We start from the raw sequence: 14,657 nt of genomic DNA, 5'->3' as shown, positions 1-14,657 counted from the left end.
ATTTATTTCCCCTCCCCCTAGGAATTTGGGAATGTGGGAACTGGCTGTGATCCCCCTGGGAAATCCGGGAGTCGGGAATTCGAGATTTGGGAATTCCAATAGTGGGGAATTCGGGAATTCTGGGATTTGGGAATTCCAAGAGTAGGGAATTTGGGAATTCTGGGATTTGGGAATTCCGGGAGTTGGGGATTTGGAGTTTGAAATTTCGGAATTTGGGAATTCCGAGATTCGGGAATTCAGGAATTCTGGGATTTGGGAATTCGGGAATTGCGGGATGCACGTGACCCGCGGGATGAAATCATTCCAAGGAAAATTCTTTTCCTTTTCCTTTCCCTGCTCCTCGCACGCGCCTTGCACACTCCTTGCACGCGTGACACACCCACGTGACCCGCTTGCACACTCCTTGCACGCGTGACACACCCACGTGACCCTCCCTTGCACACTCCTTGTACGCGTGACACACCCACGTGACCCTCCCATGCACACTCCTTGCACGCGTGACACACCCACGTGACCCGCTCGCACACTCCTTGCACGCGTGACACACCCACGTGACCCTCCCTTGCACGCTCACCCCCTTGCACACTCGCACGTGACTCGCGCACGTGACCCCCCCCCCCCCCGTTGCACGGCCGCCACGCGCGGGACCCTCCCCACGTGACCCGCTTGCACACTCAGCGCACACCCGTCTCCCCTCGCGCCGCCCGGCCCGACCAATCAGATCGCTGTTGCCAGGCAGATTTCAGCCCCTCCCGCCCCGCCACATCCGGGCGCTCACCGCTCGCCGGCGGGCGGGCGGGGGGCGGGCTCAGCCAATCACAGCCGCGGCCGCCGCCGTATCCGGGCAGACCAGCGGCGCCGCGGCCAATCAGAAAAAAAGAAGGGGCGCGCGCGGCGGGCGAGGGGCGCGTCCACTTTCGGTTCGCGCGGGGGGCGCGGGGCACGTGGCGGGACCCCTCCCCTCCCCCCCCGCCCCCCCCCGGGACCCCCCGAGCAGGACGGGACCAGGTGGGTGCGGGGCTGGTGGGGGGGTGGGCGGGGGGACACGCGGGGACACCCGGGGACACCGGGGGGACACCGGGGGGACACGCGGGGACACCCCGGGGACACCGGGGGGACACCGGGGGGACACCCCGGGACACGCGGGGACACCGGGGGGACACCCCGGGACACGCGGGGACACCCGGGGACACCGGGGGGATACCGGGGGGACACCCCGGGACACCGGGGGGACACCCCGGGACACGCGGGGACACGCGGGGACACCGGGGGACACCCCGGGACACGCGGGGACACCGGGGGGACATCGGGGGACACGCGGGGACACCCCGGGACACCGGGGGGACACCGCGGGGACACCGGGGAGACACCGGGGGGACACGCGGGGGACATGCGGGGACACCGGGGGGGACACCCCGGGACACCGCGGGCTCGGCCGCGGGACGGGGGTCCCGGCCCCCGGTGCCGCCCCGGGCCGCGGGGGAGGGCGCGGAGGCTGCGGCGGCCCCGGGGTTGGTTCCGGCGGCCTCGTGGCCCCGTGTCCCCCGGGTCTCCTCGCTGTGTCCCCGGGCACCGCCTGTCCCGGTGTCCCGGCGCCCCAGCCCGGGTCGCTGCCGATGTCCGCGTCCCCGGGCCGCCGGCGGCTCGTGTCGGTGCCCACACGTGCGCTGAGAATCCCTAATGCGTCTGTCCTGCCCTTAAAGCGAATTCCCGCTGCCCACACGTGCGCTGAGAATCCCTAATGCGTCTGTCCTGCCCTTAAAGCGAATTCCCGCCGGGTCCTGCTCCCGGCGGGACGCGGCTGCCATGGCTGACGAGGAGCTGGGGCCCAGAGCTACCAGGAGGGGCACTTTGTCCCCGGGCAGCGCCCGCGGCGGTGCCACCGAGTCCAGCACGCTGCTCCAGGAGCTCCGGGGCAACATCTCGTAAGGGCGGGGCCCCGGGAATTCGGGAATTCCCCCAGGGCGCCCCAGGCGGGGCCCAGGGGATGGGGACCGGGGATTCGGAGCCCTGGGCGCTGGAGGGAGGAGAGGTGGGGACAGAGGTGCCCCTTTTGGTGCCAAAGCAGTCCAGCACGCCCCCGGTGCGGTGGGATCCATCCTGGATCCGTCCTGGATCTCTGAGCTCTGGAAGGAGTCTTGGGAAGAGCCGGAATTGCGATCCCAGGATTTTCTGGGCTCATCCCTGACTCGTGGCGGCCTCTGTCCCACGCAGCAAATCCGTGCAGAGCAAGGTGGACTCCATCCTGGTGAGTGTTCCCCTGGAATGCTGGGCTGGAGGGCAGGGAATTCCCACGTCTGCTGGCTGATCCCGTTGTTCCTCGGGCTCATCCCGGTGGATCCGTCACCTTGTCCTTGTCCCGGGAGCGCAGCAGGACGTGCAGAAGTTCTCGGACAGCGACAAACTCTACCTGTACCTGCAGCTGCCCTCGGGGCCCAGCCTGGGCGAGAAGAGGTGAGGGGGGATCCGTGGGGTGGGATCCCTGGGAATGGGATCTGTGGGGTGAGGTGAGGTGGGATGGGAATGAGAGAGTGGGAGGGTTTGGGATGGAGGTGGAATGGAATGAAGCTGGGACAGGACTGGATCAGGATGGAGCTGATGAGGTGGGGTGGGATCCATGGGATGGGATGGCACGGACAGGGATGCTCCAGGGTGGATCTGTCGGACCAGAGCCAGGACAGAGATGCCGACTGCCTCTTCTCCCTGTGCCTCCCCTCCCTGTCCGTGCCTCCGGTCCCCGGCCGTGCCTCCGGTTCCCGGCCGTGCCTCCGGTTCCCGGCCGTGCCTCCGGTCCCCGGCCGTGCCTCCCGTCCCCGGCCGTGCCTCCGGTTCCCGGCCGTGCCTCCCGTCCCCGGCCGTGCCTCCGGTCCCTGCTGCGGCTCGCCTGGCCCGGGATCCCCGCGGAGCAGCAGCAGCGGCTCCTCGCTGGAGCTGAGCGCGCTGGGCACGGCCGAGCACATGCACGCCTGCAGCTGGATCCGCAACCACCTGGAGGAGCACACGGACACCTGCCTGCCCAAGCAGGACGTCTACGACGCCTACAAGTGAGCCGGGGTGTCCCACGGCACCGTGTCCCCATGGCCCGTGTGCCCGGGGACCCGTGTCCCGGTGTCCCACATCACCCTGTCCCAGTGTGCCATATCCCCATGTCCTGGAGTCCCACATCACCCTGTCCTGGAGTCCCATATCCCCATGTCCTGGTGTCCCACATCACCCTGTCCCGGTGTCCCATATCCTTCTCCTGGTGTCCCACATCACCCTGTCCCGGTGTCCCACATCACCCTGTCCTGGTGTCCCACATCACCCTGTCCCGGTGTCCCATATCCCCATGTCCTGGTGTCCCACGTCCCCATGTCCTGGTGTCCCATATCCCCATGTCCTGGTGTCCCACGTCCCCATGTCCTGGTGTCCCATATCCCCATGTCCTGGAGTCCCATATCCTTCTCCTGGTGACCCACATCACCCTGTCCTGGTGTCCCATGTTCTCTTTCCTGGTGTCCCAGGTCTCCCCATCCCGGGAGCCCTGCTGCTCCGGGATTCCCTGGCACTATCCCGGGATTCCCTGGCAATACCCTGGGATTCCCTGGCACTATCCCGGGATTCCCTGGCACTATCCCGGGATTCCCTGGCAATACCCCGGGATTCCCTGGCAGTATCCTGGGATTCCCTGGCACTATCCCGGGATTCCCTGGCAATACCCTGGGATTCCCTGGCACTATCCCGGGATTCCCTGGCACTATCCTGGGATTCCCTGGCAATACCCCGGGATTCCCTGGCAGTATCCCGGGATTCCCTGGCACTATCCCGGGATTCCCTGGCAATACCCTGGGATTCCCTGGCAGTATCCCGGGATTCCCTGGCACTATCCCGGGATTCCCTGGCAATACCCTGGGATTCCCTGGCACTATCCCGGGATTCCCTGGCACTATCCTGGGATTCCCTGGCAATACCCTGGGATTCCCTGGCACTATGCTCAGATTCCCTGGCACTATCCTGGGATTCCCTGGAACTATCCCGGGATTCCCTGGCACTATGCTCAGATTCCCTGGCAGTATCCTGGGATTCCCTGGCACTATCCCGGGATTCCCTGGCACTATCCCGGCATTCCCGGTGACGCCAGGCCCCTCCCCGCAGGCGCTACTGCGACAACCTCGGCTGCCGCCCGCTGAGCACGGCCAACTTCGGCAAAATCATCCGGGAAATCTTCCCCAACATCAAAGCCCGGCGCCTGGGAGGCCGCGGACAATCCAAATATCCTTCCCCAGGCTGGAATTCCTGGTGCCAGCTACTCTTTTTCATGTTTTTTCCTGTTTTTTTTCTTGGTTTTTTCCCATTTTTCCTATTCTTTTTCTGGTTTTCCCGGTTTTCCCCAGTTTTTCCCATTCCTGAGGGTTCTTCAGGGGTTGGTTCCCGGTTTTTTGGGCTTGGGAAAAAATCCTTGACCCTCCCAACGTACTGCTATGGCGGGATCCGGAGGAAGACCGTGGTCAGCCTTCCTCCCCTGCCCAGCCTGGACCTCAAAGTGACCGAGACGGTGAGAGCTGATGGGATGGGATGGGATGGGATGGGATCCATGGGATGGGATGGGATGGGATGGGATGGGATGGGATCCATGGGATGGGATGGGATGGGATGGGATGGGATGGGATGGGATGGGATGGGATCCATGGGATGGGATGGGATGGGATGGGATGGGATGGGAGGGGATGGGATGGGATGGGATGGGATGGGATGGGATGGGATGGGAGGGGATGGGAGGGGAGGGGAGGGGAGGGGAGGGGAGGGGAGGGGAGGGGAGGGGAGGGTGGGATGCAGGTCCTGCTTTGCTCCATGAATCCCATCCTGTCCCCATCAGTCTCCGTGAGCTCATTCCCGTGTCCTGCTCAACACCATGACCCTCCTGCTGTCCCCTCCCTGCTGTCCTCCTGTCCCCAGTTTCACGCGCTGTCCCTGTCCCTGTCCCCCGCTGTCCCTGTCCCTGTCCCCTGCTGTCCCTGTCCCCTGCTGTCCCTGTCCCTGTCCCTGTCCCCAGCAGTCAGAACCATGCAGCAGTGAGGCGACAGTGTCCTGGTGTCACCACCCCGCTGTCCCCTGTCTGCTGTCCCTGTCCCTGTGTGATGTTCCCTTGCTGTCCCTGTCCCTGTCCCCTGCTGTCCCTGTCCCCATGCTGTCCCTGTCCCTGTCCCCATGCTGTCCCTGTCCCTGTGCCATCCCTGTCCCTCTCTGACGTCCCCTGCTGTCCCTGTCCCTGTCCCCTGCTGTCCCTGTCCCTGTCCCTGTCCCTGTCCCTGTCCCTGTCCCTGTGCCATCCCTGTCCCTCTCCGACGTCCCCTGCTGTCCCTGTCCCTGTCCCCTGCTGTCCCTGTCCCCGTGCTGTCCCTGTCCCTGTCCCTGTCCCTGTCCCCTGCCGTCCCTGTCCCTGTGCCATCCCTGTCCCTCTCCGACGTCCCCTGCTGTCCCTGTCCCTGTCCCCGTGCTGTCCCTGTCCCTGTCCCTGTCCCCGTGCTGTCCCTGTCCCTGTCCCCGTGCTGTCCCTGTCCCTGTGCCATCCCTGTCCCTCTCTGACGTCCCCTGCTGTCCCTGTCCCTGTCCCTGTCCCTGTCCCTGTCCCTGTCCCTGTCCCTGTCCCCGTGCTGTCCCTGTCCCTGTCCCCTGCTGTCCCTGTCCCTGTCCCTGTCCCTGTCCCTGTCCCTGTCCCTCTCCGACGTCCCCTGCTGTCCCCGCAGGCGGAGCTGGCCGAGCTGGCGCACTCCTACAGCAGCGAGGTGACGGAGGCCGCGTGTGCCCTGACGTGCGACTGGGCCGAGAAGATCCTGCGCCGCTCCTTCAACAACATCGTGGAGGTGGCGCAGTTCCTGCTGCAGCAGCACATCATCAGCCCCCGCTCGGCCCACGCCGACCTGCTCATGGCCATGGTGGTCCAAGGTCAGCCAGGGACAGCGGGGACACTGCCACCCCCTTGGGGACATCCCCTGGGGACACTGCCACCACCCTGGGGACACTGCCACCACCCTGGGGACACTGCCACCCCCCTGGGGATGCTGCCACCCTCCTGGGAACATCCCCCTGGGGACGCTGCCACCACCCTGGGGACACTGCCACCCTCCTGGGAACATCCCCCTGGGGACACTGCCACCACCCTGGGGACATCCCCTGGGGACACTGCCACCCCCCTGGGGACACTGCCACCCCCTTGGGGACATCCCCCTGGGGACACTGCCACCACACTGGGAGCATTGCCACCCCCCTGGGGATGCTGCCACCACCCTGGGGACACTGCCACCACCCTGGGGACGCTGCCACCACCCTGGGGACACTGCCACCCTCCTGGGAACATCCCCCTGGGGACACTGCCACCACCCTGGGGATGCTGCCACCACCCTGTGGACACTGCCACCCCCCTGGGGACACTGCCAGCCCCTTGAGGGCATTGCCACCCCACTGGGAATGCTGTCATATCCCTGGGGACACTGCCACCCCACTGGGAATGCTGTCATACCCCTGGGGACACTGCCACCCCCGTGGGGACATCCCCCTGGGGATGCTGCCACCCCCCTGAGGGCATTGCCACCCCCCTGGGGATGCTGCCACCCCCCTGGGGACATCCCCCTGAGGACACTGCCACCACCCCGGGGGCATTGCCACACCCCTGGGGGCACTGTCACACTGCTGGGAATGCTGTCACCCTCTTGGAGCATTGTCACCCCCGTGGGGACACTGCCACCCCCGTGGGGACACTGCCACCCCCGTGGGGACACTGTCACCTCCCTGGGGACACTGCCATCCCCCCTGGGGGCACTGTCACGCTGCTGGGAATGCTGTCACCCCCTTGGAGCATTGTCACCCCCGTGGGGACACTGCCACCCCCGTGGGGACACTGCCACCCCCGTGGGGACACTGCCACCCCCCTGGGGTCGTGGGTTGGACACGAACGGGGATTGGGGTGGGCGTGGCCTCGTGGTCGATGTCCATATATGGTAAAAGGGGCGTGGTCTCGTGCAGCTGGGGGCGGGGTCTCCCCACGGGACAAGCCCCGGGCGCCCCGCGGGTTCCGCGTTCACCAAAATCGGCGATTTCGGGGGAAAATCGCCCCGCATGTCGCTGTCACCGCCCGGGGGGCTGCGATGGGGTGTCCCACCCCTGTCAGTGTCCTCTTGCACACTTCCTGCCATGTCCCCTTCACAGTTCCAGTGTCCCCTTCCCACTCCCAGTGTTCCCTCCACAGTTCCAGTGTCCCTTTCCCACTCCCAGTGCCCCCTCCCCATTCCCAATGTCCCCTTCCCACTCCCAGTGTCCCTTCCACAGTTCCAGTGTTCCCTTCCCACTCCCAATGTCCTCTCCACAGTTCCAGCATCCCCTCCCCACTCCCAGTGTCCCTCCCCACTCCCAGTGTCCCCTCCACAGTTCCAATATCCCCTTCACAGTTCCAGCATCCCCTTCCCACTCCCAGTGTCCCCTCCCCACTCCCAGTGTCCCCTCCACAGTTCCAGTGTCCCCTCCCCACTCCCAGTGTCCCTCCCCACTCCCCGTGTCCCCTGCCCCCCCGGTCACGTCCCCTCCTCCCCCAGAGAACACGGACAAGCCCCCCCAGGAGCCTCGGCCAGCCGCAGCCCCCAAGAAGAACGGCCCGGACCCCTCGGACAGCGGCCAGGAGCAGGTGAGGACCCCCCGGCCCCCTCCCCAGCCCGCCGGGCGCTCGGCGCTGCCCGCAGCCCTGAGCGCAGCCCCTCGGCGCAGGCCAAGAAGGACGCGGTCCCCAAGGGCCCCGTGTGTTCTCCGCGGCCGGACAAGAAGAGGCCGGCGGAGCCGCCGCGGCCGGGCAGCAGCCCGCAGGTGACGGCGCTGGTGGCGCGGCTGCCGCTGCTGCTGCCGCGCGTCCCCGCGGCGGAGCGGCCGCCGGGCCCCGGCGCGCCGCCGGCCCGCCCGGCGCCGCCGCTGCTGGTGCCGCGGCTGGGCGGCACGGTCAAGGTGGCGCTGCCGCTGCCCGTGGGCACCGCGCTGGCCCCGGGCCCCGCCGCCATCCCCGTGCTCAACGTGCTGCTGCCCGGCGTGGGGGTCCCCGCGGCCGAGACCCCCGGCGGCGGCGCCCGGGCGGCGGGGGACGGCGATGCCCAGCGCGGCAAGGGCACCAAGCGGGCACCGGAGGCGGCCGGCGACGGCGGCGCGCACAAGAGGCGGCGCGGGAGGCCCCGCAAGCGGCCCGGGGACGCGGCGATGTCGCCCGAGGACGCGGAGGTCCCCAGGGGGGACGAGGGAGGGGATTCGCCGGGCCCGGGGGGGTCACCCGGGGGTGGCAGTGCCACCGTGCCCGGTGGGGACAGGGGGGTCGCGGGCGGTGCTGCTGAGGCTGCTGGGGACAGCATGGAGGTTGACAGTGACACGGCGGCTGGGGGGGACAGCCCGGTCAGTGGCAGTGCCGCTGTCCCCCTTAGTGACAGCTCAGGCAGTGGCAGTGCCGCTGTCCCCCCTGGGGACAGCCCGTTCAATGGCAGTGTCACCACCCCCATTGGGGACAGCCCAGTCAATGGCAGTGCCACTGTCCCCCTTAGTGACAGCTCAGGCAGTGGCAGTGCCACTGTCCCCCTTAGTGACAGCTCAGGCAGTGGCAGTGCCGCTGTCCCCCCTGGGGACAGCCCAGTCAGTGGCAGTGCCACTGTCCCCCTTAGTGACAGCTCGGTCAGTGGCAGTGCCACTGTCCCCCTTAGTGACAGCTTGGTCAATGGCAGTGCCACTGTCCCCCTTAGTGACAGCTCAGGCAGTGGCAGTGCCGCTGTCCCCCCTGGGGACAGCCCGTTCAATGGCAGTGCCACCACCCCCATTGGGGACAGCCCAGTCAATGGCAGTGCCACTGTCCCCCTTAGTGACAGCTCGGTCAATGGCAGTGCCACTGTCCCCCTTAGTGACAGCTCAGGCAGTGGCAGTGCCACTGTCCCCCCTGGGGACAGCCCGTTCAATGGCAGTGCCACCACCCCCATTGGGGACAGCCCAGTCAATGGCAGTGCCACTGTCCCCTCTGGGGACAGCTCGGTCAGTGGCAGTGCCACCACCCCCCTTGGGGACAGCCCAGTCAATGGCAGTGCCACTGTCCCCCTTAGTGACAGCTCGGTCAATGGCAGTGCCAGCGTCTCCCTTGGGGACAGCCCGTTCAATGGCAGTGCCACCACTCCCATTGGGGACAGCCCGGTCAGTGGCAGTGCCACTGTCCCTGTTAGTGACAGTTCTGTCAGTGCCAGTGTCACTGTCCCCCTTGGGGACAGCTCTGTCAGTGGCAGTGCCATTGTCTCTGTTAGTGACAGCCCAGTCAGTGACAGCGTCTTTGGTGGTGCGTCTGCTGGTGGTGGCAGTGCCACTGTCCCCATTAGTGACAACTCAGTCAATGGCAGTGCCACTGTCCCCGTTAGTGACAGCCTGGTCACTGGCAGTGCCATTGTCCCCGTTGGGGACAACCCAGCTGAGGGAAGTGCCACCACCCACCTTGGGGACAGCCCGGTCAGTGGCAGTGCCAGCTTCCCCGGTGGTGGCTATCCTGGTGGTGGCAGTGCCACTGTCCCTGTCAGGGACAGCTCACCCATGGTCAGTGACACTGAGGACGGGTGGGACACTGGCAGTGTCACCATGGAGGACGAACCCGTCACTGGCAGTGCCACCACTGAGGATGGGCCAGACGCTGGCAGTGCCACTGTCCCCGTCAGGGACAGGCCGGACACTGGCAGTGACACCATGGAGGATGGGCTGGACGCTGGCAGTGCCACTGTCCCCGTCAGGGACAAGCTGGACGCTGGCAATGACACCATGGAGGACGGGCTGGACGCTGGCAGTGCCACTGTCCCCGTCAGGGACAGCTCACCCAAGGGCAGTGACACTGGGGACAGGCTGGACGCTGGCAGTGCCACCATGGAGGACAGGTCTGTCACTGACAGTGCCACCATCCCTGTCAAGGACAGCTCATCCCGGGGCAGTGACACTGGGGACAGGCCAGTTGGTGGCAATGCCACTGTACCCAGGCAGGACAGCTCATCCCAGGCCAGTGCCACCACTGGGGACAGGCCGGTCACCAGGAGTGCCACCATTCCCATCAGGGACAGCCCAGCTGGTGGCAGTGCCACCATCCCTGTCAAGGACAGCTCACCCAGGGCCAGTGCCCCTGGGGACAGGCCAGTTGGTGGCAATGCCACCGTCCCTGTCAGGGACAGCTCATCCCGGGGCAGTGCCACTGCTGGGGACAGGCCGGTCACCAGGAGTGCCACCATTCCCATCAGGGACAGCCCAGCTGGTGGCAGTGCCATCAAGCCTGTCAGGGACAAGCCAGCCCCTGGCAGTGCCACTGTCCCCAGTAAGGACAGCCCCTCCAGGGCCAGTGTCACCAGGGACAGGTCGGTTGCTAGAAGTGCCACTGTCCCCACCGCTGGTGGCAGTGCCAGCATCCCTGTCAAGGACAGTCCCTCCAGGATCAGTGCCACCAGTGGGGACAGGCCAGTCAGGGGTGGTGGCACCATCAGGGACAGCACGACTGGTGGCAGTGGCACCATCCCCGTCAAGGACAGTCTGGCCAGGGACAGTGCCACTGTCCCCAGGCAGGACAGCTCATCCCGGGGCAGTGACGCTGCTGGGGACAGGCCGGTCACCAGGAGTGCCACCATCTCTGCCAGGGACAAGCCAGGCCCTGGCAGTGCCACCGTTCCTGCCAGGGACAGCTCACCCCGGGGCATTGTCACCACTGGGGACAGGCCGGTCACCAGGAGTGCCACCGTCCCTGCCAGGGACAGCCCAGCTGGTGGCTGTGGCACTGTCCCTGGCAAAGACAGCTCACCCAGGGCCAGTGCCACTGGGGACAGGCCAGTCGGTGGCAGTGCCACCATTCCTGCCAGGGACAAGCCAGGTCCTGGCAGTGCCACCGTCCCTGTCAGGGACAGCTCACCCCGGGGCATTGTCACCACTGGGGACAGGCCGGTCACCAGGAGTGCCACCGTCCCTGCCAGGGACAAGCCAGTCTCCAGCAGTGCCACTGTCCCTAGGAGGGACGGCTCACCCAGGGGCGGTGGCACTGGGGACAAAGCGGTGACCAGCAGTGCCACCGTCCCTGCCAGGGACAAGCCAGTCAGTGGCAGTGCCACCATTCCCATCAAGGACAGCTCACCCCGGGCCAGTGCCACCACTGGGGACAGGCCGGTCACCAGGAGTGCCACTGTCCCTGTCAGGGACAGCCCAGCTGGTGGCCGTGCCACTGCACCAGTCAAGGACAGTCTGGCCAGGGGCAGTGCCACCACTGGGGACAGATCAGTCAGTGGCAGTGCCACCGTCCCTGCCAGGGACAAGCCAGTCTCTAGCAGTGCCACTGTCCCTAGGAGGGATGGCTCACCCAGGGGTGGTGGCACTGGGGACAAGGCGGTGACCAGCAGTGCCACTGTCCCTGCCAGGGACAGCTCCTCCAGGGGCAGTGCCACCGCTGGGGACAGGCTGGGCAGGGGCAGTGGCAGTGTCCCCACCAGGGACAGGTCACCCAGGGCCACTGCTGTTGGGGACAGGCTAGTGAGGAGCGGTGCCACCACTGGGGACAGGCCGGGCAGGGGCAGTGCCACCATCCCCACCAGGGACAGGTCACCCAGGGACAGTGGCAGTGGGGACAGGCTGAGCAGGGGCAGTGCCACCGTCCCTGTCAGGGACGGCGCAGCCAGGGGCAGTGCCACCACTGGGGACAGGCCAGTTGCTGGCAGTGGCACTGTCCCCATCAGGGACAGCTCAGATGGTGGCAGTGCCACCATCCCTGTTAAGGACAGGTCAGTGAGAGCCAGTGTCACCACTGGGGACACACCGGGCAGGGGCAGTGCCACTGTCCCTGTTAAGGACAGCTCAGCCAGGGGCACTGCTACCACTGGGGACAGATCAGTCAGTGGCAGTGCCACCGTCCCTGCCAGGGACAAGCCAGTCTCCAGCAGTGCCACTGTCCCTAGGAGGGACGGCTCACCCAGGGGTGGTGGCACTGGGGACAAAGCGGTGACCAGCAGTGCCACCGTCCCTGCCAGGGACAGCTCCTCCAGGGGCAGTGCCACCGCTGGGGACAGGCTGGGCAGGGGCAGTGGCAGTGTCCCCACCAGGGACAGGTCACCCAGGGACAGTGGCAGTGGGGACAGGCTGGGCAGGGGCAGTGGCAGTGTCCCCACCAGGGACAGGTCACCCAGGGACAGTGGCAGTGGGGACAGGCTGAGCAGGGGCAGTGCCACCACCAGGGACAGGTCACCTAGGGCCACTGCTGTTGGGGACAGGCCAGGTAGGAGCAGTGCCACTGTCCCCACCAGGGACAGGTCACCCAGGGACAGTGGCACTGGGGACAGGCCGGGCAGGGGCAGTGCCACCACAGGGGACAGGCCGGGCAGGGGCAGTGGCAGTGTCCCCACCAGGGACAGGTCACCCAGGGACAGTGGCAATGGGGACAGGCTGGGCAGGGGCAGTGGCAGTGTCCCCACCAGGGACAGGTCACCCAGGGACAGTGGCACTGGGGACAGGCCAGGTAGGAGCAGTGCCACTGTCCCCACCAGGGACAGGTCACTCAGGGACAGTGGCACTGGGGACAGGCCAGTTAGTGGCAGGGCCACTGTCCCTGCCAGGGACAGCGCAGCCAGGGGCAGTGCCACGACAGGGGACAGGCCAGGCAGGGGCAGTGCCACCATCCCCACCAGGGACAGGTCACCCAGAGACAGTGGCAGAGGGGACAGGCCGGGCAGGGGCAGTGCCACCACTGGGGACAGGCCGGGCACTGCCAGGGGCAGTGTCCCCAGCAGGGACAGTGCAGCCAGGGCCAGTGGCAGCGGGGTCAGGCCGGTCAGGGACGGTGCCACCGTCCCCGTCAGGGACAGGTCACCCAGGGCCAGTGGCACTGTCCCCATCAGGGACAGGTCACCCAGGGCCTCTGACCCTGGGGAAAGGCTGGGCAGGAGCAGTGCCACTGTCCCCACCAGGGACAGCCCAGCTGGCACGGTCAGGGACGTGCCAGTCTCTGGCACTGCCACTGTCCCCACCAGGGACAGCCCATCCAGGGGCAGTGCCACTGTCCCCGTTGAGGACAGGCCGGTCAGTGGCACTGCTGGGGACAGGCTGGGCACTGACAGTGGCACTGCCACTGTCCCCGTTGAGGACAGGCCGGTCAGTGGCACTGCTGGGGACAGGCTGGGCACTGACAGTGGCACTGCCACTGTCCCCATTGAGGACAGGCCGGTCAGTGGCACTGCTGGGGACAGGCTGGGCACTGACAGTGGCACCCCTCCTGGCAGGGACTGCCCCTCCAGGGACGGTGGCACCGCTGGGGACAGGCTGCTCTCTGGCAGTGCCACCGTCCCTGTCCGGGACAGCCTGTCCAGGGGTACTGCCACCATCGTGGACACGCCCGTCACCAGCAGTGTCACCCGCACTGCCACCGTCCCCGTCAGCGACAGCCCGTTCTGGGCCCGTGGCACCCCTGGGGACGGCGCGCTGGCCGGCAGTGCCACCGTGCCCACCAGGGACTGCCCGTCCAGGGGCACTGCCACCATCGTGGACGCGCTGGTCACGCTCAGCGGCACCGTGATGGACAGGAGGATCCTGGGCAGCGTCACCGTCCCCGTCAAGGCCAGCCTGGCCAGGGGCACTGTCACCTTCGTGGACACGCCCGTCTACGTCAGTGCCACCGTCCTCGTTGGGGACTCCATCCCCAGGGTCACTGCCACCATCGTGGAATCCAGGGTGCCCGCCCATGCCTTCCTCCCCCTCGGGGACGCGCTGGCCTGTGGCAGTGCCACCGTCCCTGTCAGGGAGTGCCCGTCCAGGGACGGTGCCACCGTCCCCATCGGGGACTGCCCGTCTGGGGACAGTGCCACCCTCCTTGCTGGGGCTGGGGCAGTGGGTGGCAGTGCCACCATCCCTGTCAGGGAGTGCCCATCGAGGGACAGTGCCACCCTTGGGGACAGGCACGTCCCTGGCACTCCCCCCGTCATGGACACGCCAGTCAGTGGCAGTGCCACCATCCCTGTCAGGGAGTGCCCGTCCAGGGACGGTGGCACTGTCCCTGTCAGGGACTGCCCATCGAGGGACAGTGCCACCCTCCCTGTCAGGGACTGCCCGTCCAGGGGAAGTGCCACCCTTGGGGACAGGCACGTCACTGGCACTCCCCCCGTCATGGACACGCCGGTCAGTGGCAGTGCCACCATCCCTGTCAGGGACTGCCCGTCCAGGGGCAGTGCCACCCTTGGGGACAGGCACATCCCTGGCAGTGGCAGTGGCGCCCTTGGGGACAGGCCTGGCAGTGCCACCGCGCCCGCCAGGCCCGTCACTCCCGTCCGCGTCAGCGTCATCAGGGACGGCAGGACGGGCACCAGGGTGGCACCGGAGGCCGTGGCACGGCGGGGGCACAGCCAGGCCGGGTGCCCCCTGGGGGACACGCAGGGACAGCCCTGCTCCGGGCACCGCGAGGCACATGCGAGGGTGGGCACAGGGAGGGGGTCCCCTGTGCCACACCAGTAAAAACCAGTAAAAACCAGTCACTGCGGTGTGGCTGTCGTGTCTGTGAGCGCGGGCACTGGGTGGGGACACTGGGAGTGGGAAGGGGACACGGGGAGTGGGAAGGGGACACGGGGAGTGGGAAGGGGGACACTGGGAGTGGGGAGGGGGCATTGGAACTGTGGAGG

The 14,657-nt window shown here is 67.2% G+C and overlaps 1 protein-coding gene across 5 annotated transcripts; it reads left to right on the top strand.

Annotated features, from left to right (window-relative positions):
• The first annotated feature begins 859 nt into the window (after window positions 1-859).
• Window positions 860-14,509, top strand: RFX5 (regulatory factor X5). 5 transcript variants are annotated; one of them, XM_085560942.1, is made up of 10 exons: window positions 860-1,008; window positions 1,765-1,925; window positions 2,215-2,248; window positions 2,372-2,454; window positions 2,910-3,044; window positions 4,135-4,251; window positions 4,453-4,534; window positions 5,727-5,925; window positions 7,569-7,657; window positions 7,738-14,509. In XM_085560942.1, exons 2-10 carry the CDS (start codon window positions 1,807-1,809, stop codon window positions 14,491-14,493), a joined length of 7,614 nt encoding a protein of 2,537 aa, XP_085417068.1. In that variant the 5' UTR covers window positions 860-1,008; window positions 1,765-1,806; the 3' UTR covers window positions 14,494-14,509. The 5 variants fall into 5 exon arrangements, with proteins under 5 accessions (XP_085417068.1, XP_085417071.1, XP_085417070.1 ...); XM_085560946.1 differs by lacking the exon at window positions 860-1,008 and having other exon boundaries at window positions 1,591-1,925; window positions 7,738-12,101; window positions 12,171-14,509; XM_085560945.1 differs by lacking the exon at window positions 860-1,008 and having other exon boundaries at window positions 1,589-1,925; window positions 2,375-2,454; window positions 2,913-3,044.
• Window positions 14,510-14,657: the final 148 nt, after the last annotated feature.

Source organism: Lonchura striata, chromosome 25 (genome assembly GCF_050655825.1).
Source record: "Lonchura striata isolate lonStrDom1 chromosome 25, ASM5065582v1, whole genome shotgun sequence".
Classification (NCBI taxonomy): Eukaryota; Metazoa; Chordata; class Aves; order Passeriformes; family Estrildidae; genus Lonchura; species Lonchura striata.
Note: the sequence above shows the minus strand (reverse complement) of the source record. Positions and strands in the feature narration are given on the sequence as shown.

Excerpts from the sequence above, each read along its gene's own strand:
- RFX5 (XM_085560942.1), top strand. The coding sequence starts at position 1,807 with ATGGCTGACGAGGAGCTGGGGCCCAGAGCTACCAGGAGGGGCACTTTG. Across the intron at positions 1,926-2,214 it reads GAGCTCCGGGGCAACATCTC|CAAATCCGTGCAGAGCAAGG; the intron begins GTAAGGGCGGGG and ends TGTCCCACGCAG. Across the intron at positions 2,249-2,371 it reads GCAAGGTGGACTCCATCCTG|CAGGACGTGCAGAAGTTCTC; the intron begins GTGAGTGTTCCC and ends CCGGGAGCGCAG.